This window comes from Cyanistes caeruleus, unplaced genomic scaffold, assembly GCF_971803275.1.
Source record: "Cyanistes caeruleus unplaced genomic scaffold, bCyaCae1.hap1.1 HAP1_SCAFFOLD_149, whole genome shotgun sequence".
Lineage (NCBI taxonomy): Eukaryota > Metazoa > Chordata > Aves > Passeriformes > Paridae > Cyanistes > Cyanistes caeruleus.
This window is the reverse complement of record NW_028255943.1, coordinates 194,121-217,897: the sequence shown is the minus strand read 5'-3', so window position 1 is coordinate 217,897 and position 23,777 is coordinate 194,121. Positions and strand designations below refer to the sequence as shown.

General features: G+C 49.5%; 2 protein-coding genes across 2 annotated transcripts in view; both read left to right on the top strand.

The window, feature by feature from the left end:
* LOC147645880 (maestro heat-like repeat-containing protein family member 7) overlaps nt 1-22,782 on the top strand; it is a 34,023-nt gene extending 11,241 nt beyond the window's left edge. Inside the window, exon 17 of the mRNA XM_086874161.1 lies at nt 22,582-22,782. The gene's annotated coding sequence lies outside the window, so the exon portion shown is untranslated. The remainder of the gene's footprint in view (nt 1-22,581) is intronic.
* Nucleotides 16,814-22,782, top strand: LOC147645881 (maestro heat-like repeat-containing protein family member 7). The gene is made up of 16 exons (XM_086874162.1): nt 16,814-17,444; nt 17,544-17,699; nt 17,969-18,033; nt 18,143-18,292; nt 18,482-18,630; nt 18,935-19,082; nt 19,332-19,519; nt 19,609-19,746; nt 20,025-20,139; nt 20,312-20,449; nt 20,663-20,839; nt 20,976-21,131; nt 21,290-21,391; nt 21,615-21,717; nt 21,998-22,054; nt 22,345-22,782. The coding sequence occupies exons 1-16, from the start codon at nt 17,321-17,323 to the stop codon at nt 22,542-22,544; spliced, it is 2,166 nt and encodes a 721-aa protein (XP_086730288.1). The 5' UTR covers nt 16,814-17,320; the 3' UTR covers nt 22,545-22,782.
* Nucleotides 22,783-23,777: the final 995 nt, after the last annotated feature.

Below are 23,777 nucleotides of genomic sequence, written 5' to 3'. Positions count from 1 at the left end.
GGTCCTATACATCCACTTTTTACTTTTGTAGTTAACACTGGAGCCCAAATTTCTGTGTTGACCAGTAAAGACTAGTGCAGGATTTGAGAACAATATATGGAATAACTAAAGATATTTACCCAGTGGTAGCTAATCCTTGCACATTGTTAGCATCTATAAAAATGAAATATAAATGGTTTACTGTACTTGATTTAAAAGATGCCTTTTTCTGCATACCCCTTGAGAAAGAAAGCAGGAAACTGTTTGTCTTTGAGTGGTAAAGTCCAGAAATAGGAAGGAAAACTCAGCTCACCTGAACACGACTTCCACAAGGATACAAGAACAGTCCAACCCTATTTGGAAGCCAGCTGGGGAAGGAGCTGGAGATTTGGACCGAGAACGGGCAAGTAGTGAGAAAACAATACCTGCTGTTACAGTATATTGATGGTGTACTGATAGCTACAGAAGAGAGAACAACCTGCATAAAGGTACCAATTGAAATTTGAAATCAGCTGGGAATGGGAGGATATAAGGAGTTGAAAGAAAAGGCACAAATTGCCTGGCAGAGTGTGATTTCCCTGGGATGTGAAATCTCACACGGGCAATGTAAGCTGGGTACTAATTGTATTCAAGCTATTTGTGCTATTCCAGAACCCCAGAACGTGCATGAGCTGCGAGTCTTCCTTGGGATGACAGGGTGGTGCTGCCTGTGGATCATGGACTATGGACTAATTGCAAAAGCCCTTGTAACGGGATGAGTGCTGTGGAAAGAAAGAAGACTGCTGTCTTCTCAAGGTACACACATTAAACATCAAGATGCAGTCCTGCAATTGATAAAAGCAATACAAAAACCTGAACAAGTAGCAGTTATGCACTGCAAAGGACACCAATCAGGAAACTCCAAAATTTGTGAAGAAAATGGAAAAGCAGACTGGACAGCTCGACAGATTGCTTGAAATGGGCAAAGAATAATGGCATTGATATCTTTAAAAGTTAATGTATCTCAATTTAATTTGCCTCCAAAACAAAAATATTCAATAGGAGATGAGAAATTGGGGCATTTGCCAAATGTTTTGAGTTTTGAGACAATTTAGGGAATTTTGTGGGATTTTAATGGAATTTTGTGGGAAATTGAAGAGATTTGGGGAATTTCGTGTGATTTTTCTGGAATTTTGTGGACCTTTGTGTAGATTTTGTTGGATGTTTCTGGAATTTGTTAAGGTTTTGAAAAGATTTAGGGAATTTTGTGGGATTTTTCATGAATTTTTTTCATATTTGAGGACATTTTGTAGGATGTTGCTGGAATTTGGTAATGTTTTGAAAAAAGTTAGGGATTTTTGTGAGATTTTCTGGGATTTTGAGGTAACTTGAAGAATTTTGAGGGTTTTTTCTTAGATTTTCTGTGAATTGATGGAGATTTTGTGGGATATTGCAGGAATTTGGTTGGGTTTTGAGAAGATTTAGGGGATTTGTGGGATTTCTCTGGAAATTTGTGGGGCTTATCATAAATGTTGTGGGATTTTTCTTAAATTTTGTGGCCATTTGTGGAGATTTTGTAAGATGGTCCTGGAATTTTGTGGGATATTGAGGAAATTTAGTGATTTTTGAGGGATTTTTCTTGAATTTTGAGGACATTTGTGTAGATTTTGTGGGATGTTGCAGGAATTTGGTAGAAATTTGAGAAAATTTAGGGAATTGTGTGGGGCTTTTCCAGAATTTTGTGGGATTTGGAGGAGACTTGAAGAATTTTGAGGGATTTTTCTTAGTATTTTTTTGAAATTGTTGGAGATTTTGTGAGGTGTTGCAGGAATTCGGTTGCGTTTTGAGAAAATTTAGGGAATTTTATGGAAGTTTTCTGGAATTTTGTGGAATTTCTTTAGAATTCTGTGGGATAATGGGGAGATTTTGTGGGGTTTTTGTGGTATTTTGTGGAATGTTTGTGGGATTTTTTAATATTTTGAGGAGACATGAAGAATTTTGAGGGAATTTTTCCTAGATTTTGTGGAACTTGGTGGAGATTTTGTGAGATGTCTGTGGAATATTGTAATGTTTTGAGAAAATTTAGGGAATTTTGTGGGATTTTTCTGGCAATTTGAGGGGGTTTTCAAGAACTTTTTTGGGAGTTTTCTTGAATTTTCTGGAAATGTGTGAAGATTTTGTGAGATGGTTCTGGAATTTTGTGGGATATTGAGGCAATTTAGTGATTTTTGTGGGATTGTTCTTGAATTTTGTGGACATTTGTAGAGATTTTGTGGGATGTTGCAGGAATTTGGTAGAAATTTGAGAAGATTTAGGGAATTGTGTGGGGCTTTTCCAGAATTTTGTGGGATTTGGAGGAGACTTGAAGAATTTTGAGGGATTTTTTTCTTAGATTTGGTGGAAATGGGTGGAGATTTTGTGAGATGTTGCAGGAACTTGGTTGGGATTTGAGAAGACTGAGGGAATTTTGTGGCATTGTTCTGCAATTTTGTGGGGTTTTCCAGAATTTTGTGGGATATTGAGGAGATTTTGCGAGATGTTTGTGGGATTTTTGAGGAGACTTGAAGAATTTTTGAGAGATTTTTCTTGAATTTTGTGGACATTTTGTGGGATGTGGCTGGAGTTTCGTGGGATTTTGAGAAGATTGAAGGAATTTTGAAACATATTCCTGGAATTTTGAGGATTTCTCTTGAATTTCTTGGAATTTGGAGGAGACTTGAAGAATTTTGAGGGAATTTTTCCTAGATTTGGTGGAAATTTGTAGACATTTTGTGAGATGTCTTTGGAATTTTGTAATGTTTTGAGAAGATTGTGGGAATTTTGTTGGATATGTCTGGAATTTTGAGTGTCTTTTCAAGAATCTTTTTGAGAGTTTTCTTGAATTTTGTGGAAATTTGTTGAGATTTTGTGTGATGGTGCAGGAATTTTGTGGGATATTGAGGAAATTTAATGAATTTTGAGGGATTTTTCTTGAACTTTGTGGACATTTCTGGAGATTTTGTGGGATGTTGCAGGAATTTGGTTGGGTTTTGAGCAGATTTAGGGAATTGTGTGGGGCTTGTACAGAATTTTGTGAGATTTGGAGGAGATTTGAAGAATTTTGAGGGAATTTTCTCTAGATTTGGTGGAAATTTGTTGAGATTTTTTGAGATGTCTGTGGAATTTTGTAATGTTTTGAGAAAATTTAGGGAATTTTGTTGGATTTTTCTGGCATTTTGAGCGGCTTCCAAGAATTTTGTGGAAGTTTTCTTGAATTTTGTGGAAATGTGTGGAGATTTTGTGAGCTGGTTCTGGAATTTTGTGGGATATTGAGGAAATTTAATGAATTTTTGAGGGATTTTTCTTGAATTTTGTGGACGTTTGTGGACATTTTGTGGGATGTGGTTGGAGTCTGGTAGGGTTTTGAGAAGATTGAAGGAATTTGGTAGCATTTTCCTGGAATTTTGAGGATTTCTCTTGAATTTCTTAAAATTTGGAGGAGACTTGAAGAATTTTGAGGGATTTTTTTTCCTAGATTTGGTGGAAATTGGTGGAGATTTTGGGAGATGTCTGTGGAATTTTGTGGGATATTGAGGAAATTTAATGAATTTTGTGGGATTTTTCTTGAACTTTGTGGACATTTGTGGAGATTTTGTGGGATGATGCAGGAATTTGGTAGAAATTTGAGAAGATTTAGGGAATTGTGTGGGGCTTTTCCAGAATTTTGCAGGCTTTGGAGGAGACTTGAAGAATTTTGAGGGAATTTTCTTAGATTTTTTGGAAATTTCTGGAGGTTTTGTGAGATGTCTTAGGAATTTTGTAATGTTTCCAGAAGATTTAGGGAATTCTGTTGCATTTTTCTGCAATTTTGTGGGGCTTTTCCAGAATTTTCTGTGATATTGAGGAGATTTTGTGGGATGTTTTTGGAATTTTGTGGGATTTTTGTGGGATTTGGAGGAGAGTTGGAGGATTGTGAGGGATTTTTCCTGGATTTTGTGGAAATTGGTGGAGATTTTGTGAGATGTTGCCGGAATTTGGTTGGGTTTTGAAAAAATTTCGGGGATTTTGTGGGGTTTTTCTTAAATATTGTGGGAATTTGTGGAGATTTTATCAAATGTTTCTGGAATTTGGTTGGGTTTTGAGAAGTTTCAGGGAATTTTTTGGTATTTTTCTGCAATTTCCTGGGATTTTTCTTGAATTTTGTGGATGTTGAGAAAACCTGAAGAATTTTGTGGTGTTTCATTTGATTTTTTTCTGGAATATTTCTGGAGTTTTTTCAAATTAGAGTAGATTTTTGGGATATTTTTGGAATTTAGTGGAATTTTGTGTAATTGCATCAGATTTTTCTGTAATTTCTGGGGGTTTTGTGGAATTTTGTGAATTTTTTAAAGAATTTTGTGGGATATTTAAAAGCTTTAGGGATTTTTGTGGGATATTTCTATTATTTTGTGAGATATTTCTGGAATTTTCAGGATTTTGAGTCTGGTGACTTTGGTGGTATTTTTCTGGAATTTTGTGGGAATTTCAGGAGGTTTTGTGGGATTTTTGTGGAATTTTGTGGAGTTTTTCTGGAATTTTGTAGGATTTTGAGAACATTTGGGGCAATTTTTATGAAGATTTTGATAAAAAAGCTGGGAAAAAAGTGTTAAAACTGCTGAAATTTCAATAAACAAAGGAGAAAAGCAAAATCATATAAAGGGACCTAAACTGCGCGCTAAATCCGCATAGTTTGGCCTAACATCAGCCAAATGGGGTTAAAATCATCCCAAGGAGTCCAAACAGCAGCCACCAGGGCATAAAAATGCCCAAAGCGGTGTCAAACCCACTCCAAATGGCCTAAAATCACCCTGGGATCTCCCAAATGGGTGCAAGGTCCACCCTGAAAGTCGCTGGTTTTGCCTCAAATCACCCAAAGGGCCCCAACATCAGCCAAAGTGGCCTGAAACGCCCAAAAGGGACCTGAAATCACCCGAAAAGGGCTCGGTTCGAGCGGCACCGGGACTGGGAGCGAGACCCAGATGGAGACCGGGACCGAGACTGAGGCCTAGAGCGGGCCTGAGACTGGGACTGAATCCGGCACCGGCACCGAGAGCGGCACCGCTCCGGGACCGGGACTGAGACCGGGACCGGCACCGCTGCGCCATTGAGATCGACACCGGGACCGGAATCGGCTCCGGGAGTGCCCCGGGACTGCTCCGAGACTGAGAGCGAGGCCAGCACAGGGACTGGGATCAACACCAGGAGCGCTCCCAGAGCAGAACAGGGATCTCCGAGTGTTCTCAGTGTGGGAAGAGGTTTCCCAACAGATCCATTCTCTTCCGGCACTATCGGATTCACAGGGATGAGAGGCCTTTCCGCTGCCCCGACTGCGGGAAGGGCTTCAAGCACAACAGCAACCTGGTCAAGCAGCGGCGCATCCACAGCGGGGAGAGGCCCCACGAGTGTTCCCAGTGTGGGAAGAGCTTCTCACAGAGCTCTCACTTGACCCGACACCAACGGAAGGGAAGCCCTGCGAGTGCCCCGAGTGCGGGAAGAGCTTCGTGCGCTGCTGCAGCTCCATCCCCCACTGGAGGAGCCACCTTGGGCACGTTCCTGGGATCCACCTTGGCAATACACCTGGCTGCTTATCCTTCTCCTTTGGCCACAGTTTGCTTCTCATCTCCATCTCTTTGCACTCCAAAAGCCAGGAGGGATCCATCTGTCACCTCAGAACAACTCAATCCCACGCAAAACAGCTCCATTTGACCCCAAAAGGGCTCAATCCCAACTCCAAAGGGCTTGTTCCACCTCAGAAAATCTCAATCCCAGGCTAAAAGAATGGATCCGAAGAAATGCACAATGTCATTTATAACCTACACAACAGTAAGTGAGTAGAAATTTGCTCCTTGGAAGAAATGCTCCAGAGTATATAAAAATACAATATTGGGTTTCAATTACTTATGCTGAGCAGCACTGGAAGAAATCCCAGTTGGAATTCTAATACCATTTCAGAGTGTCTTCGTTCTTGCTCCTCTAAGAACATAAAAGCAATGATGCATTGACAGTCAAGGCAATGCAAGATAAATGCAGTCTTAGGAAAAACCTTGAGATAATCCAAGTAAATTTGGAGAGCACACATTTCTCTGTATGTTGTACAGTTCCAGACATATTGTTGTAATAAATATCTTTCCCATGGCATCAGTAATTACAGGAGCATGCAAGTAAAATGAGCATTGCCCTCTCCCCCACCAGTTTTACTCTTTAAATAGATCTTTTAGAGATCAATGTACTTATCCAAAAGAGGACTGAGGGGTTATTTGATCATAGTTTCTAACTGCCTTCTCAAGGTAAAAGTACAGGATATGAAATAACTCTTTCATCTAGCAGCAAACAATACTATGGGTACAAAAGATGCAAAAATTCAGGAGAAAATACTTATCAAACTTCTTATTTTTTTTTTTTTTTTTTTTAATGTGGAGTGAATGGCCAGTAAATCAAAACATGAAGAAAAGAGTAGATGCCTCATAACTCAATGTCATCAAAGCCAGACTGAATGCTTCTGTGGAAAATCCCAAGCACTAGGTCTAAGTTGTGGCCTTGCAATCAAAACTAACCGATGTGACTGGCCCTAATCGCTTGTGTCTTTAAAACCAACTTCTCCCTCTAATTTGCATTTCTACCTTGCCTTGTATATTGCTGATAGTTTTCATTCACCTATTGAAATACTTCTTCAATTCAAAGCAATGGATGTACTTGACCGTGAGAAATGCACAAACAAGGCTGGGAAATATTTTCATATGTATCCTCTGATTTGGACAAGTAGATACACGGATAAAAGCTGAGATGGGCCAAATAAATTTAGCAGAAGCATGTGAGGACATAATCAGCAGAGTCTGCTGGTGATGCAGAATTGTAGAAGTCAACACTAAGAAAAAAAGTCAAGCTGGACACAAGTATAGGTTTGGACAGAAGTGGGGGGAGAGCAGCCCTACAGAAAAGGATCTGGGGGTGTTGGCTAAAGAGGAGTCAGCAGTGTGCCCCCAGGGAACGTCATGCTGGGGCAAATGAAACACAGCATCATTAATTGGTCAAAAGGGGGAATTACCCAGCAGTGCTGGCAGCTGGGGGAAATGAGGCTGAGCAGCAAACTCTTTGCTCTCTCCAAACACCTGAGGAAGGCAAGGTGCTGATCTCTTCTCCCCGGTATCCAGTGATAAGACAGATGGGAATGGTTCCAAACTGAGCTAGATGAGGTTTAGCAAGCATTTTTATCAATAGACATGGGTCAAACACTTCCTAACAGGCTTCCTAAAGAGATGATTGATGGTTCCAAGCCTGTCTGTTTGAGAGGTGTTGGGAAGGTAGAATTAGAAATAAATTATAAATGTGACTTTGTAGCCAGAAAGGCTAAGGAAGAAATACAAATGATAGCACGGTTTGAATAATTCAAAGAAACCAACCGGGCTGGTATGCCAGAACACATTCTTTCCTGCAATAAAACCAAGCTGAGACCCCTCATCCCAGCCTTATAAGGAAAGGTCTGAAGGACCCTGAGATAACTAAAAATATGCAAAAATAGCGATTTCTATAGGTTGTACACAAATGTTACTATATTAGTATACTTAGAAAGATTGGTTAGTTAAGGAATAGAATATTCAAAGGTATAGGTTATATAAGTAGTGGTATAGAAGAGCTCGGTCTCTCTCTTTTTTCTCTTGCTTGCTCTTTTTTTCCGTCTCTCTTGCCCTCTCTCTTGCCCTCTCTTGTTCTCTCTCTACCTCTCTACCCCACGCCCTGAAATAAACTTCTAACACTTAACTCGATTATAGAGGTCTTTGCCGTGTCTCTGACCGTCCCCAGAAAGCGTCTCCTACAGATTGGCGAGCCAGGCAGGAGCAGATCGTTTTCTTCAGCTGTAAGAGACCCTCATGGACGGTAACTAACACTTATCTGTCGTGCCTGCTTTCCCAGTACCGTGAGCAAGGACCACGCTGCTTAGCAGCGAGTTGGGCCGAAGCTCTTTAAAGTTGCAAGGGGAGTTCCTGAGTCCAGAGACGCTGAGGATCGGTGTCTTTTGGAGCTGTGGGAGACTCAGCCCCGGGAGTGGAGCACAGCGAGGTGCCTGGCACCGCTTGGTGCTGTGCTGAAAAGGGGTTCTGAGCTCGCTGCAGTGTTGCAAAGCAACAGCTAGAAGCGGAGCTTGGTGAAGGAACCCGAAAAGCAGCGTCTGGAGCCGCAGCAGGGGAGCCCCCACGAGAAGCTGGGATTGGATACGCTGTTTTCTCCGGTACTGAGGTTAGTGCGCACAAGTTTTAATCATGGGACAATCTTACTCTATTCACGACAGAGACCTCTATAAGCGACTAAAACATTTATTACGCTCTGAGTCCAATAATTTACCGAAACAAGAGCTAAAAGATCTTTTAGAATGGACTCTACTTAACTTCCCCAACGCTGACCGTTCAGCTGTATTTACTAGACATTTTTGGGACACGGTCGGTATTAAACTCTTTAATAATATCTCACACCGCGATATGACAGCCGCGCAGCTAGTACCAGCGTGTAGAGCTCTCGTAGAACTCTTTCATAATAAGCAACAACCATCAGTGGCTGTCGCGTCGGATCCGGTCCCTACTACGCGTTTGTCCCTGGCCACGGAGGCCCGAAACGTGGCCAGGCCCGTTCCGGCCCCCCGAAACTCAGCGACTCCAGCATCCGCAGTTTCGCGCGTCCCTTCCCCACCCCCCCCAGCCCCTGTGATTTCGCAATCTGTTCCGGTGACCCCATCCCCCTCGGCGGACCCTGCGGCCCCCGCCCCTGCTCCCCCTCCCCCTCCTGATACTGTTCCCGCCCCCAGTGTGGCAAGCGGTGAGCTCCCCGCTCCCTCAGGAAACCCCGTCTCCGCTGTCACAACCCCCGCGCTGCCCACCCCCGGCTCTGCCCTCGCGGTGCACCCCGCCCCTCCCGCTCCCGTCACCGGTGCGACCCCGCCCCTTGACTCCGCCCCTGCGCCTCCGCCCAGCGATATCATCGTGGCTCCTCCCCCCGTCGGTGCTGTCGCCTCAACTCCACCACCCCTCCTCCCCACTGGAGAATCTCCCGCTCCTCCCCCGCTGCACCCTGCGGCCGTCATCGCGGCTACCGCTTATATTCTATCTGCGCTACAAAGCCACACTGCAGCCTCTTCCCTAACTCTTCCACTACCTCCTGTCACCGCGGAGTCAGCCCCGCCGTCAGCAGCGGGTCACACCTCGGCCCCTGAGCCGACACAGACCACTGCTGCCTCGAACATCTCGTTGTTTCATTTTTCTCCGCCTCCCGTTTCGCCGCGGCCCGCAGACGTTCCAGCCTCCGCTGCCCGGTCCACCCCGGCCCCCTCAGCTCCTTCTGCTGTTTCTCTCTGGCCACGCGGTCCCGAGCCGCAGCAGGTCCCGGTTCTGCCTGCCACGAGGGCCGCCACCACCGACCCTGGACCGGAACTTACACAAACGCAGTGTCAACCACAGGTTTCCACACGGTCACAAAACACCGCGCTACTCCCGCCAGCGTCTGGTCCTGTGTATTCCCCCGATCCTCTACCAGACCCGGCTGTAATATCACCAAGAACTGCCGCTTCGCTGTCAGATGCCCCCGCGCATTATAACTGCGAACAACTGAAACCTGCTTCCCTGCCCCCGGCCGTGCCGCAGCTCCCAGAGGCTTATCCGCAAGTGCAGCACCCCGTTCTGCCCCCTGACCGTCCCCTATCGCAGCTACTGTCAGCCGACACTACAACTACAAGGCCGCCGCTACACCTGGCTACACAAAAGGTACAAAAGGAAGGGGGAATTTCTAACACAGTATCTGCATTAATAAATACAGGAGAGACAGTGAACTATTCTATGCATGCAACAGCTAATCCCCTGACTTTACCACTTCAAAGTGAGATTGTAAAATTCGAAGCTCCACTACACATAAATTCCCAAGAATGTTATGATGATAGCCAACTTACAAACTGGCTGGAAGTCAAAAGACAAATTTGCAAAGAAGAAAACATAAACCCCCTAGCAATGCCGGTGTTATTTAGTCAGCAGGCGGGCGGTCCAAGAACATGGACAGCTATTTCACCCCAGGAGATAAAAGAACTGCGAAAAGCGATAAAGGACAGTGGCATTTGCTCTCCATATTTTAAACAACTGCTGAAAAGTACACTAGAAGAGCATACTCTCACACCCAATGACTGCAAAAATATTGCTAGCATTACCCTTACAGATTCGCAATTTATGCTATGGGAATTGAAATGGAAGAGACTACTCAGAAATGTATTGGACAATTATAGACGTAGTAATGATCCAGATTTGCGTGCTCTCACCCTGTCAAAGCTCACAGGTGAACCTCCAGATGACCGAAATGAAAATCAGATAAACCTGCCTAGGGTAGCATTAGATGACATCAAAAAAATGGCACGGCGAGCCTTCTTGCAAATTCAGCCTGCTGGAACTTTTGAAAAAGCTTATAACCTTATTAGCCAAGAAGCCTCTGAGCCATTCACAACATTTGTGGATCGTGTAATTCAAGCTGCTGAACGCCAGTGTGGTGATGATATAGCCCGTCCAATTATGATACGGGACATTATCGAAAATAATGCTAATGCCGAATGTAAGAAGGTGATCAAAGCCCTGGGAAAAGAAAAGCCAACAGTGCCAGAAATGATAGACGCTTGTAACAAAATAGGAAGTCCACAACATGTAGCAGCAATTCAAGCAACTGAATTGGGGAGAACCTTAGGGGAGAAGCTGGAAAAAACTCTTTTAGCACAAACATCACAAGCTGCAGTAATCGCGGCTCAAGCAGAGGCACGAGATCAAAAGCTCACTAAAACCCTACTGCACATCGAAGTCTGCTGAAACCTCCACACCAGCCAGTGACCCTGCAAAAAAGAGCCAAGAAGCAGACGCCCAAGCCTGATCTACGCAGAATCTTCAAGAAGAAAGTGATCTACCAGAAGCAGCTCAAGAAAAAAAAAAATGGAGTTCTGTCGTTTACCCAAGTGCATGTTGTTTTTATCTTTTTGTTTTAATCTGTATAGTGATAATTGTAGTTTTAATAGCTATACCTTGTATACTCCAATGCATGCAGAAACTAATGAGTAGAACCGTATCTAATATCTTAGTTATTCATAGACAAAACGGGGGAGATGTTGGGAAGGTAGAATTAGAAAGAAATTATAAATATGACTTTGTAGCCAGAAAGGCTAAGGAAGAAATACAAATGATAGCACGGTTTGAATAATTCAAAGAAACCAACCGGGCTGGTATGCCAGAACACATTCTTTCCTGCAATAAAACCAAGCTGAGGCCCCTCATCCCAGCCTTATAAGGAAAGGTCTGAAGGACCCTGAGATAACTAAAAATATGCAAAAATAGCGATTTCTATAGGTTGTACACAAATGTTACTATATTAGTATACTTAGAAAGATTGGTTAGAAAAGGAATAGAATATTCAAAGGTATAGGTTATATAAGTAGTGGTATAGAAGAGCTCGGTCTCTTTTTTTCTCTTGCTTGCTCTTTTTTTCCGTCTCTCTTGCGCTCTCTCTCTTGCCCTCTCTTGCTCTCTCTCTCTACCTCTCTACCCCACGCCCTGAAATAAACTTCTAACACTTAACTCGATTATAGAGGTCTTTGCCGTGTCTCTGACCGTCCCCAGAAAGCGTCTCTTACAGATGCACTCATAACTGCCCCCGTACTAACTTTACTGGATACCAATAAGAATTTCAATTATTCGTAGATGTGAATAGACAAGCAGCACAAGGAGTTCTGACCCAAGAGTGGGCAGAAAAAAGAAGCCCATAAGGTTTCTCTCAAAATTTTTAGACCCGGTTAGTCGGGGTTGGCCTACTTGTTTGCAAGCAATTGTGGCAGTGGCTTTATTAGTAAGAGAAGAAAAAAAAAAAAAAAAAAAAAAGGGGTAACTTTCAGAGCTCCCTTGATAGTCTACATGATGTAAGAAATATCTTACAACAAAAAGCGGAAAAGTGGTTGACTGATTTGAGGCTTCTGAAATATGAAGCCATCTTAATCAGCTTGCCTAGTTTAGAATTAAGAACCACTACTGCGCAGAATCCTGCGCAGTTCCTGTTTGGGGAACCAACAGAGAAACTATTACACAATTGCATTGAAACTGTGGAATTGCAAACTAAAGTTAAACCAGATTTAGAAAATCAGGAGTTAGAAAAAGGAGAAAAGTAGTTTATAGATAGATCCTCGAAAGTTGTTGAGAGAAAAAGAAAGTCAGGATATGCTAGAGTAAATGGCATATCAGGAAGCATTGTGAAATCAGGCCCCCTGAAAGCAAGCTGGTCTGCACAAGCTTGCGAGCTTTATGCTCTCCTGAGAGCCCTCCAGGGGTTGAAAAGAAAGAGGGGGATCATCTATACAAATTCGCGGTATGCTTTTAAGGTAGTACATACTTTTAAGAAAATTTGAGAAAAAGAAGTCTGATAAATACGAAAAAAAAAAGAGTTAATCCATAGGGAAATCATTCGACAAATTCTACAGGCTGTCAGAGAACCAAAGGAAATATCAGTTGTCCATGTAAAAGGACACCAAACAGGATGGCAGTTCCACACCCGAAGTAACAACCTGGCAGACAAAGAGGAAAAACGAGCGGCTTTGTTAACCAGTCTGCAGAAAAGAGGACTGATTCCCCAAAGCACAACACTGGGATTTGCCATACACCAAATGCAGCCTGGGGATAAAGTCCTGATCAAAGCTTAGAAAGAGCTCCCCCTCAACCCTCACTGGGAAGGACCGTTTCTCGTCCTCCTGACCACAGACACAGCTGTCCGGACTGCAGAAAAGAACTGGACACACTCACCTCGAGTGAAAAAAGTAACGGATTACAACTCCTCCGAGGGGAAAGTCACCACACCTCCGAGAGAGCTGAAAATCAAACGCCGGCGTCATCACAAATGACAAGTGACGACCAGATAAGTTGTATTAATCCTGATTGTAATTGTTTTCCATTTATCCACTTCGAGTGTGCTTATTGTAAACAGATTTGGGTAGCCCACTGTTTAAGAGGGTACAAACCTAAAGGATTGTGCACAAAGTGTCTAGAGAAAGAACAGGAGGAGACTAGCCGTTTCTTAACACTTGCCACCCGGGCGGGGTCCTTGGAACTAAACTCTCCTGAGTGGTTCCTATTGTTCCAAAAGGGGTTAAGAGGCCAGTTAGATTCCAAAGCCAAGGCTTTAGAAATCGAGTGCCGAAAAACAATTAAAGTTTAAAGTACTGTGTAGGACAGACCCAACTAAATTGTCTCGGTGGGCTACTTTCAAAAGAAGGTACGCCTTAAGGACTACAAGGGCCCCTGAAGACAGTCCCTGCTGCCGAGAAGATGGTAATCCCCGCTGTATGTTCCTATACGGGCGAAGGGCAAGGCAGAGAGATGCAATGGTGGGGAATCCTGATAGTCCTGAACCTAGCCGTGTGCTTGGCCGAGGGAACGAGTCCCGAGGTACCTCCAGGGGGAGAGTCCCCTGGGGAAGTGTGAGCAGTGTCAGACTGCCACAGAAACCGGACGAAAGATTGACTGTCCTCCAGAACTGCAGAAGGGGATGTGTTTTTCCAACGGCACTCAGTATAAGATCTGTAAATTAAAGGGGGAGGTCTGGTGTTACTGCTCAAAGGCAAGTTTTAAAGACGGGCAGTTTCAAACTCCTGAAAGACAAAAGATCAAAACTACCCACTTCAGGTACAAGAGAGAAGTGGGAGGGATTCCTCCGATTTCAATTTATAGTCAATGTAATAAAACCATCTAGATCAGAAGAAAAAGACAATCCACCTTTGTAGCATATTACAAAATCAATCCTATGTTACAATAAAGCGAACTTGAAAACGTGTACTATAAGTGGAAAAATGTATTAAGAAGATAGAAATTTAAAACATGAAACAAAAGCTTCCTTCAATAATGAACCAATAATTTTAGATTTGTTAAAAAGTGAAGTTGACCGGGTATGTTTACAATTTGACCAAGTATTCTGTTTCTCCAGAGATGAAGACGAGTTAAATCCTAAAAGCAAAATATCAGACTGGGAGAAAAGTGAATGTGGTTAATCTCACACTCATCCCTCTGTAAGATTGAATAAAATAATACGAATTTTTAATGTGGTCAAATTATTAGGTGGGGGACTGTAATAAAGAATTGGATGAATAAAAATTCGAAAGAAAAGGTTTAAATAAAGTATATGTAATTGTAAATGATGAAAATATGGAATGAGAAATCCTCCTCCAGGTCGAGGCAGGATTTCTCTTCCAAAGCAACAGATTGCAGCCAAGCACCCAGATAACAATCGCAAGCAGGCACATCAGCGCCGAAAGAATGGGCAGGACACGGGCCATCGAACAAACAAAGGAACGGGCCTGGACGAGATATCGCCGAGCCCGAGCATCTCCGCCCTGACCACCTGTGCTGGAGAAATGGAGAAACTAGACAAAGGAAGAGGAGCCAGCCGAGATAGCCATCGGCTCCAGGATGGGTGCCACCACTCCACCCTAATGGCCCGGACCAAAATGATATCAAAAAGACATCCTGGACCTCTTTACATATGAGGAGCCTCTGCCCAACGTCTATTGACTCTATTCCCCAGTGCCAGGAAATCTATTCTTCGAACAATCAAGAACCTCTTAGCAAAGGGTGCCTGCTTGGAATTTGGCCTCGGGACACAAACTTCCTATAAAAACCCAGGCCAAAGGACTCTCAGGCGTGGATTTGGGAGCATCTATACCTTGCGTATAGACCCTGTCCACCCAGCGCTGCGCTGCTTATTTTATTGTGGTTTTTTTTTTCTCTTTGTTCGAATTTATTATTGTTTGATAATAAATTTTCTCTTTTATATAACCCGAAATTGCCTTTGCATTTATAACAACTTCAAATTGCCTCCATTTGTGGATAAAAAGAGTTTGGACCCAGCAGTCCTAATAAAGGAGCCAGAGTGTGGGTCCAGAGGCCAAATGGCCCTCCCAAGCCAGCTGAAGGAACAGCTCTGGGCAAAGACAACACTGTTTGAATCCTGAGACCTGGGCAGGAACAATGGGAATATGTCCCTGCAGCCAAGTGTTCTCTGCCAGAACAAGTCGATGGGATGGGATATTGTTTTACAGACCCTGCCAGACCAAATCTCCCTGTTTGCCCCAACGGCCCCTTTGGAAAATGCTCAGATCCATGGGGCTCCATGTGAAGGCTGATGTGACCCTGAGGGACTTCCACACCAATTCCAGCCAGGAGCCTGGCTGTCCCTCAGGGACTGGGACTCGGCACCTCTCCAGCCGAAGGGGAAAGGACCCCAGCAAGCCTTGTTAGCCACAGACAGCGCGGTAAAGCTGAACAGCAAAGGACCTTGGGGACATTATTCTGGAATTCAAAAGGTGCCAGCTCCATGGACAACAGAATTATTGTTCCTAACGTGAATGAGAGTGAGGAAAAAGAATGAGTAAGCTTGTGATGGTAAAGCACAGAAATCCTTTCACATTGTGGTCTCCAACTAGAACAGGGCTTGGTTTCTCCTGAAGGGAAATCTCAGTCAATCCTGTAAAACTGATAATTGCATTCCTGTGTTCCACAGCACAGTTTTCTGTCAGTGTCCCTGCACTGGATCCGTTACGAGTCAGAGCCCATTGACAGAGTTTTGGCCACCCCACAGGGTGAGCCCTCCGAGGGAACCCCATTCCTCCCAACCTGAGCTGAGAACATACCCAGCAATTAGTTACATTGAGTATTTTGGCTACTTTGATCTTTAAATTTTCAAAATAATTTTGATTACTAATGCCTTGATTAAACTTCAGAGGTGTTTCTGGCAAACAAAGATCCTGGCTGACTCTGAAGATACAACTTACAGGTGTTGGGGGTTAGGTGTCCTTTATTTTCTATTTAGTTCTGGCTTGCCTGTGGAATTTTTACTCATGACTTGCAGGGAAAACTTAACTGCGGGTACCTGGTGGGTGCTTGAGGAAAGATAAAGAGTTTGGCTGGGCCCAGGGGGGGAAGGGGGCAGGAAAAGGGGAGGGTGGGGACAGTTTGGTGGCTTCTTCAGCTTCGGAGAAGAACACTTTGGGTGCAGAGCTGTTGTGGTGGGGAGAAGGGAATTTCGCCATCACCCAGATGGAGCTGCTGCTTCTTCTCCTTCTTCCCTCTTCATTGGTGGCCTCGCACCCCCTGTCCTGCCGGGACGTGTGGCACTGCCAGCCACCGCCACGGAGCTGCTGATCCACCTCAGCCACTGGCCCGGGATCTCAGCTCATCCCTGCTGTTCCAGCTGAGTGTTCCTCAGAGCCCTGCAGGAGCACCAGCACTGACTGCCAACCCGAGGGGGTTTGTAAAACAAATCCTCTCCTCCATCCTTTCCCGTCTCAGCCCAGAAAGCTGTCACGGGGTCCCTGGCTCTGTTTTCTTGCTAACGCTGTAGTTATTGTTGTTTGTTTGCCTGGGTATAAATATTAGTAAAAAACTGTCATTCCTATCCCCAGATCTCTGCCTGAGAGCCCCTTGATTTCAAGATTATCATAATTCGGAGGGAGGGGGTCTACATTTTTCATTCCAAGGGAGGCTCCTGCCCTCCCTAGCAGACACCTGTCTCTCAACACTGAGACATTTCCATTAGTAAATTTTACAAAGTTTTCAATAAAATTCTTATTGATAAATTTGCCTCCATTTCATTTCTAACAAGCTGTTCCTAAAGATCCCGTCAGGCTGTCTTAGACACTTTGGGCAAGGGATTCCTTCCAAGCTGGGCCACTTGGGGGGGGATGGGGGCGGCCCCAGGGCGGAGGGCAGGGTGTGCAAGGCCCCTTTGTGACACGCTGCAGCACGGTCACCGTGGGATGGTGGCAACGGGAGCAGATGTCAAAGGGCCCTTTGTGACACGTGCTGACATAGGAGCTGGCGGTGACAGGGCCACGCCACAGTGCTCGGTGCACGCGACGGGTCAGGACGCGCCAGAGCGGTGCTGTGAGGAGCCCCCGCACAGCGCACTCCTTTGTGTCGGACCTGGAGCTTTTCTGAAGCACTATTACTACAGGTGACCTCGAGGCCAGACCACAGGTCTTGCTGACCTGTGGCCTTGCTGAGCCTTCCTTCTTAAGGTTCTCTTGAGGGCAGACCGTGGGACTTGGTGACCCGGAGCTTTTCCGACGTGTCGCCCATCCCTGCAGTCTCTGCCCTTGAGACCAGACCACAATCCCTGTCGAGGAGCCTCCTGTCCTTGTGGCAGGGGCCCTCAACACCCAAGTGCAGGACTCGCTGTCTTGCAATCTTGCCAGGACTTGAGTCTTGCAGGTGCCTTCCAGGCACGACTGCAGGACTTGCTAACTCTGAGTTTTTCCGAGCCATCTCTCCTGCAAGCAGCCATAAATCCAGTCACTGCCATGGAGCAGCGACCCCCAAGAGTGCCCAAGTTGGCCTGGCTTGAGGAGCAGGAAGAAGAAGGCTCTGGAGCTGTCCTGGCACAGGAGTCTGAAGAGGTGCAGGAGTTCCAGGCACCACAGGAGGGTGAGTTGCAGATCTCAGCCTTAGGGCTAGTGCCTGTTGCCAGCTTGGCCCCATCCCATTACATGCCATGCCATCCCCTGGTGCTGTTCCTATGGAAAGGATTGGAGAGTCTGGAAGATTTGGAGCAGCGACCCCCAAGAGTGCCCAAACTGGCCTGGGTGGAGGAGGAGGAAGAGGAGGTCGAGGAAGAAGGTCCTGGAGCTGCCCCAGCACCAGAGACCGAAGAGGTGCAGCAGTTGCAGCCGCTGGAGGAGGGTGAGTGGCAGAGCTGGGCCACAGGGCTGGTGCCTGCGGCCATCTTGGCCCCATCCCATCCCATTGCATCCCATCTCATCCCATCCCACACTGTCCTGTGGACACACACCCATGGACAGCACAAAAAAGGGGCTGGGGCTGCCCCCGCAGCAGTGGCCGTGCTGCATCCCCTGGGGCATCCCGGGACTGTCCCTGCCTGGGGAACGCAGGGCTGGGCTGTGCTCTCCGGCCTCTCCCGCAGCCCCTCAGCTCTGGCTGCTCTTTGCCAGATGCAGCCATGGACGGCACACAAGAGCAGGACACCGCCCGTGGCCGCTTCCGCAGAGCAGCGCAGGTACCTGCAGCCATCCCCACCTGCGCTGGGCCTGCTGGCACTGCTCAGCCCAGCACCGCACTTGGAGCACTCCATGCAACTTCCCTGCCTTCCTGCCCTTCTCCTACAGTTTCTTTACCAATACATCAAGAGAATTGGCAAGGAAGACACCAGACCTATGGACACTGAGGTCAAAGCATCCTCAGAGGTCTTGGTAGAACAGAGCACCGCTGCCCAGCTGGATCTGCTTGTAGAGACGGCTCTTTTCAATCCAGAGCAAGTAAGCAGCCTGTGGCCAGCCTTTGATCCTCCAGCAATTGCTTGGCTTTCCCAAGCCACGCCTGCTGCTCACTTGAAGCTTTTGAGGCCATGGCAGCGGGCTGGAAGAGAAGCACTTGTCTGGGGAAGAAGCTGGGCACATTGCTGACTCCCTCTGCTGGCATTCCAAGTCTCCCTGTGCCTTCTCCAGGTGCCCGCCGTGGTGAGGTACATCCACCAGTGGCTCATGGCCAATGAGGCTGCTGAGCACAGGATGGACTGGGCCCTGATGCAAGTGGCCGAGGCAGAGCCCGATGATGTGGCCATCACTCTCCTGCGGGTGGCCCCAACGTGTGACAGGTATGGGGCCCAGCTGCCCCGAGGCCTCAGGGCTCCCCAGCCCATCACCCTGTACAGCCCGGCCCAGGGCTGTGAGCAACACAGATTTGCAGGGCCCTCTGGCTGCTCCCTTTGCCAGCCCTGCTACAAAGTCAGCCCCCGAGCCCGCTGCCGTGCTGCCAGCCTGCCCCTCAGGGGCCTGTCCCCACAGGGCTGGGCTGCCTGGCTGCTGCTGCCGCTCAGGGCCAGTGGGCACAGGCAGAGCTGGCGGCCAGCTCAGCTCCCCGCTGCTGCCCAGCCCACGGTGATGTGTCTGACCCCGCAGAGCTGCTATGGCCATGTGGACGACCATCTTGCTCTCGCCCTGGATTTCAGAGGAAGTGACACCGCTCCTCATCAATGTGGTGGGGAGCTGGCCGCAGAAAAACCTGGGCACCTCTGATGGGGACAAGACGGCTGTCTTTTCCCTGACTGTGAGTTTCTGGAGCTGGCCTTTGCTCACCGCAAGGCCGGCCGCCTCTCCAGCAGCTCTGTTGCCTCCTTCCCCCACTGCATCTCCCTGCTTCAGGCACTGGCCACAAACCTGGCCTAGGGGCAGCTTCAGGGCCACCAGGCCCGCTGCTCCCCCTGCGTCTGCCCCAGCCTCTCCCTGCCACGCTCAGGCCCTGCCACACGGACGCCCCGGCACTGAGCGCTGTCTCGGGCTGCTTTGTCCTCTGCAGGCAACTCTGGTGATGTGGAAGATCCTCCAGGGGCCCTGTTGCCCACAGATCCTCACAGTCTATTTCCCCCGCCTCTTTGTGCATCTGCTCTTCCAAACGTACTTCAGTACTTTGTATATGACAGAGGACGTCCATACCTTCTGGAAGGAATGCCAGGAGCAACACGGCCTCTCCACCAGCCCCAACAGGTGCTCCATGCCACTCCTCCTGTCCCTGCCACTTCCCCAGCCTCACAGCCAGTGCTCCCAGCATCACCTGGGCTTTGCTGTGCGCACAGGTTTGCAGTGCAGACCCTGAAGGCCCTGCTCTGCAGTCTCCACTTGGAGCATGTGGTGGTGGCAATGGAACGCAAGCGTGGCTGGGACACGCTGCTCTGTGCTGACACCCACCACTATGCCGTGGGTCTGCTGGCCAGGTGAGCCCCCCATCTCCCCACTGCCTCTGACGTTTGTGCCCCCTGCCCGGGATGCCCCCCACAGTCCCCGTGGCCATGGGCCTGAGGACCTCGTCACCGAGGGATGGCCAAGGAGACTGCAAAAGGCTGTGAGAGGAGGGTGCCCAGGAGCAGCCACATCTGAAGGGCCCAAATACCCTCACAGGGTGCTGGGGCAATAGGACAACTGTGTCAGTCAGTCCTGGGAGAGGTTTTTTACACCCTTGCTGAGACTCTTTCTGCCATTTTCTGCCTTCCAGGGTAATGCGCCGTGCATCCGCCCACTTGTGCAAAAGCATCTTAAGCTACCTGCTTGAGGTGCTCAGCAAACCGTTGCCACACTGGGATGTCTCTGCCATGGCATTCCTTGTGGAGGTGAGCCTGATGGCCAGCACTACCTCGCTCAGCTCCCTGCCAGCCCTGTCCCCTGGCATAGCCACAGCTGCCTGGGACGGCACCCGCGCCCTGTGCTACTGCCTGGGCCCAGCCCTGCGCACTTCCAGGCTCCTGCCGGCCAGCTCCCCTCTCACTGCCCTGTGCCTTTCAGCTCCTAGATTGCCTGGACTTGAGTGACTGTGGTGACAGCCTAATGGAGATCTTGTATAAGTACCTGTGGTACAACTCCACAGAGATGCATCACCAGGTGCTCAGGGCTCTCCTCCTGCTAAAGGACCGTCCCTCCATGGTGAGAAGGGGGCAGCAGCTGAAGCCGTGTGGGCAGCATGAGGCTGGGCAATGCTGTCACTTGGCCTTGGCTGGCCTTTGCCTTGGGCGCTGAGGCAGCTCCTCGCAGCTCTCCTGCCTCCTGCTTCAGCTGCCCGAGTGCTTTGGGACAGCCCTTTGGCCTCTGGGCCCTGCGGCAGCTGCCCGGGCTTTCACACCCTTGTGTTCTGCACAGGCCGAAAGAATTCAGAGCCTGACAGGAAGACTAGTGCACCTCCTGTGGGACTTGGACAGTGACGTGGCCAGGATGAGCATTGCTCTCCTGAGCTATATTTTCCTGGATGAAGAAACCCCAATATCCTGGCGCAGGGCCCTGCAGCTGGCTGAGCCGCTCCTGAAACTCCTGGACAATGTAAGGCTCTGTGCCCCAGCCACGGCCACTGCCTGCTGCCCGGACACTTTGTGCCCTGTGCATTTGCAGGCCTGCGCCAATGTGGGCCACAAGAAGCCAATGATGAGGTCATTTTTCCTTCCTTCCTTTCATACAGCCTGATAGCCAGGTGCAGCTGCTCTCCATGTCTCTCCTTCGAAGAATGATGTCGTCGGCAGAAGAAGAAGGAAGAAAGCCCCTGAAGGAACGAGTGTACCAGAGCCTGCTCCCACTCTTTTTCCACTGCCAAGATGAGAATCGGCATGTAGCAGAGGTGAGGACTCCTGGGCTGCTGCTGCGCCTTGGCAGGGGGCTCAGCTGCCTCCTGCCCTGACGCAGGCTTGCAGGCTGCAGCCTCCTCCAGCCCTTGGCACTGGGACACTCCTGTGCCCTGCCTTGTGGGGCCATTTGCGGCTCTCTGCTGCTCCCCAGGCCTCTCGGACAACGCTCCTTCGCGCGGCTGGCTTTCTGAAGAGGCCAGACCTGGAAAAAGCTGTGAGGAAGGAGAAGCTGTGGAAGTTTGCCAAGCTCGTGGTAAGGGCGGGCTGCAAGTGCCAGCCAAAGGCTAGAGAAGCCCCCTGGCCCCGGTGCTCAGTGTGTGGGGCTGGCAGCTGTGCCCCTGCCCACTGCTGCAGCCGGGGGCCGCACGGCTTCTCAGGGCTGGCCGGGCACGGGAGGCCGGGACTGGCCGCAGGCAGCAGCGCCCGGCCGAGGGGCAGAGCCCGCGCCAACCCTTCCCTCCTGCCGCTCTCTCCAGCTGGCAGACCACAGGATCCCCTTGGCCCAGCACCTGCGCCGGGCCCTGCAGTACCTGCAGGACCCACAGGAGACCCTGCGAGCGGCGGCCATCAGGGTCATCGGTGAGTCCCGAGCCCGGGCTCCCTCCCCGCCCCGCCGCAGCTCGGCCCCAGCCCCGGCTGCTGCCCCGGCAGCGGCACCCGGGCCCGGCGCCCTGGAGCCCCGGCTGCCCTCGGGGCTGCTGCTGCCGGCCTCTGGCAGCCGTGCCCTTGGGCTGGGTTAGGATGCGGTAAGGGCCCGGGCTGAGCCCTGCCGGGGCAGGAGGCCGTGTGGCCACAGGGCTGGCAGCGCCGCTGGCAGGGAGCTGTGCTGCTGGGACCCTGACAGGCTCTGTGTTCTCAGGGATGGCCGGGGAGCAGCTGAGGGGGCAGCACGCAGAGCTCCAGGTGTTGTGCAGAGGTGAGCCAGGGCAGCGGGCTGACAGCAGTGGCTGTCGGGGGCAGCTGCAAGCCCTGGCCAGGCTGTGGAGGGCTCTGCTCCCTGTGCCGATGAGGGACGGCGTGGGCAGAGCACAGTGAGATTTCAGGGCCACGTGGGGCATTTGTGGCCAGCAGCTTCGGGCTGACCCCCTTGGTCCCTGCTCCCTCCTGGCCAAGGCAAGAGCCGGCTGGCATGGCCCTGGCAGGGGGCTCTCGATGGGCCCCCACAGCTCTGGGGTCTGACCGTGGCTCTGTTTGTCTCTCTTGCAGCCCTCGAACGCCTGACGGAGGACAGAAGCGGTGCCGTGTCAGATCTGGCACTTGAAACGCTGTATGTCCTCCGGGCCATCCAGAGTGCCCGTTACTCCATTCTCCAGAGGATGCAAGACCAAATCCTCAGGGCATGGAGGACACGGCCTCGTCTGTCAGGCCTGGGCTGGCTGCGCTGCTGGAGGTGTACTCAGAGCTGACCTGAGAGGCTCTGTCTTCTGGGGCCACATGGGCCAGCCAGGATTTTTTTTTTCATAAGGGTTGTTCTTTTCCTTTTTTCTCTTCTTTTTACTATGTAAATAATGTAGGATATGTTAGGGCTGAGAGGCTCTGTCTTCTGGGGCCACATGGGCCATCTGTTAGTTTTTGTTTGATAGAGATTGTTCTTTGTTTCGTTTCCATCTAGTATGTAAATAATATAGGATATGTTATAAACCACAAGAGTCCCAAGACCTTTCCTTTGCTGCCCAGGGTGTGCGGGGCATAGGGGAAGAGAGGGAAAAGGGTTCTTGTGTTCAGCAACCTGCCAGGGCATGCAGTGGTGCAGGGGAAATGGCCAGAAGCCCCTTGGCCTTTGGTGGTTGTGCTGAAGCCACAAGCCCTGTGGCAGGCAGGAAGCGCCATCTGTGTCCTGCTGCCCATGTGTTGCTGCCGTGATGGCTGAGGAGCTGCTGGAGCTCCTGTGGGGCTGCGGCGCTGCTGCCGGGCCAGGCTGGGGGAGCCCCTGAGGGCACGGGGTGCTGGGAGGCCGTGAAGGGATGAGGGGCTGCGGAGGCCCAGACGGGACAAGGCAGTGGGAAGGCACGAGGGGGATGTGTGAGGGAGTGGGTGGCAGGAGGTTCCAAGGGGACAGAAGGCCCTGGAGGAGCCGGGGTGGTGGGAAGCCCTGAGGAATTGGGTGTCAGAGGCCATAAGCAGCCCCCGGGCAGCCGCCTGGTCCCTGACACCCGGCTGCTCCGGTGCTGTCCCAAAATGTCCCCCAGGCCTGCAGCAGAAGGCCTGGAGGCTGGGACACCACCCCAGCGGGAGGGTGGGGACAGCCCGAGGTGCCCAGGCTGGGCTAGCTGGGGACATGGAGGGCAGGGGGTGCTGCCAGGCCACGGCCACTGGGTGCCTTCAGGAAGGGGCAGTGGGCAGAGGCAGGGCTGACGGCCAGCCCGGGCCCTCGCGGCTGCCCAGGCCACGCTGCTGTGACCGAGGCCCCCCTGACACAGAGCTCGGGGCCCACAGAGCTGCTGCCACCATGGGGAGGGTGGCGATGTCTCCTCCAGCAGGGCTGCCCAGTGGCTGCTGCCCAAGCGGCTCTGGAGCCCACAGAAACAGCAGCAGAGTGTGCCCAGGAACAGCAGCAGCCCCAACGTCAGCACCTGCGCACTGAGGCGTCCGCAGCAGCCGGGTGCCAAACAGGGGGAGGCTTTGGGCACAATTGCCTT

Excerpts from the sequence above, each read along its gene's own strand:
- LOC147645881 (XM_086874162.1), top strand. The coding sequence starts at position 17,321 with ATGGAGCAGCGACCCCCAAGAGTGCCCAAGTTGGCCTGGCTTGAGGAG. Across the intron at positions 17,445-17,543 it reads GTTCCAGGCACCACAGGAGG|GATTGGAGAGTCTGGAAGAT; the intron begins GTGAGTTGCAGA and ends TCCTATGGAAAG. Across the intron at positions 20,840-20,975 it reads TCCTGAAACTCCTGGACAAT|CCTGATAGCCAGGTGCAGCT; the intron begins GTAAGGCTCTGT and ends CCTTTCATACAG.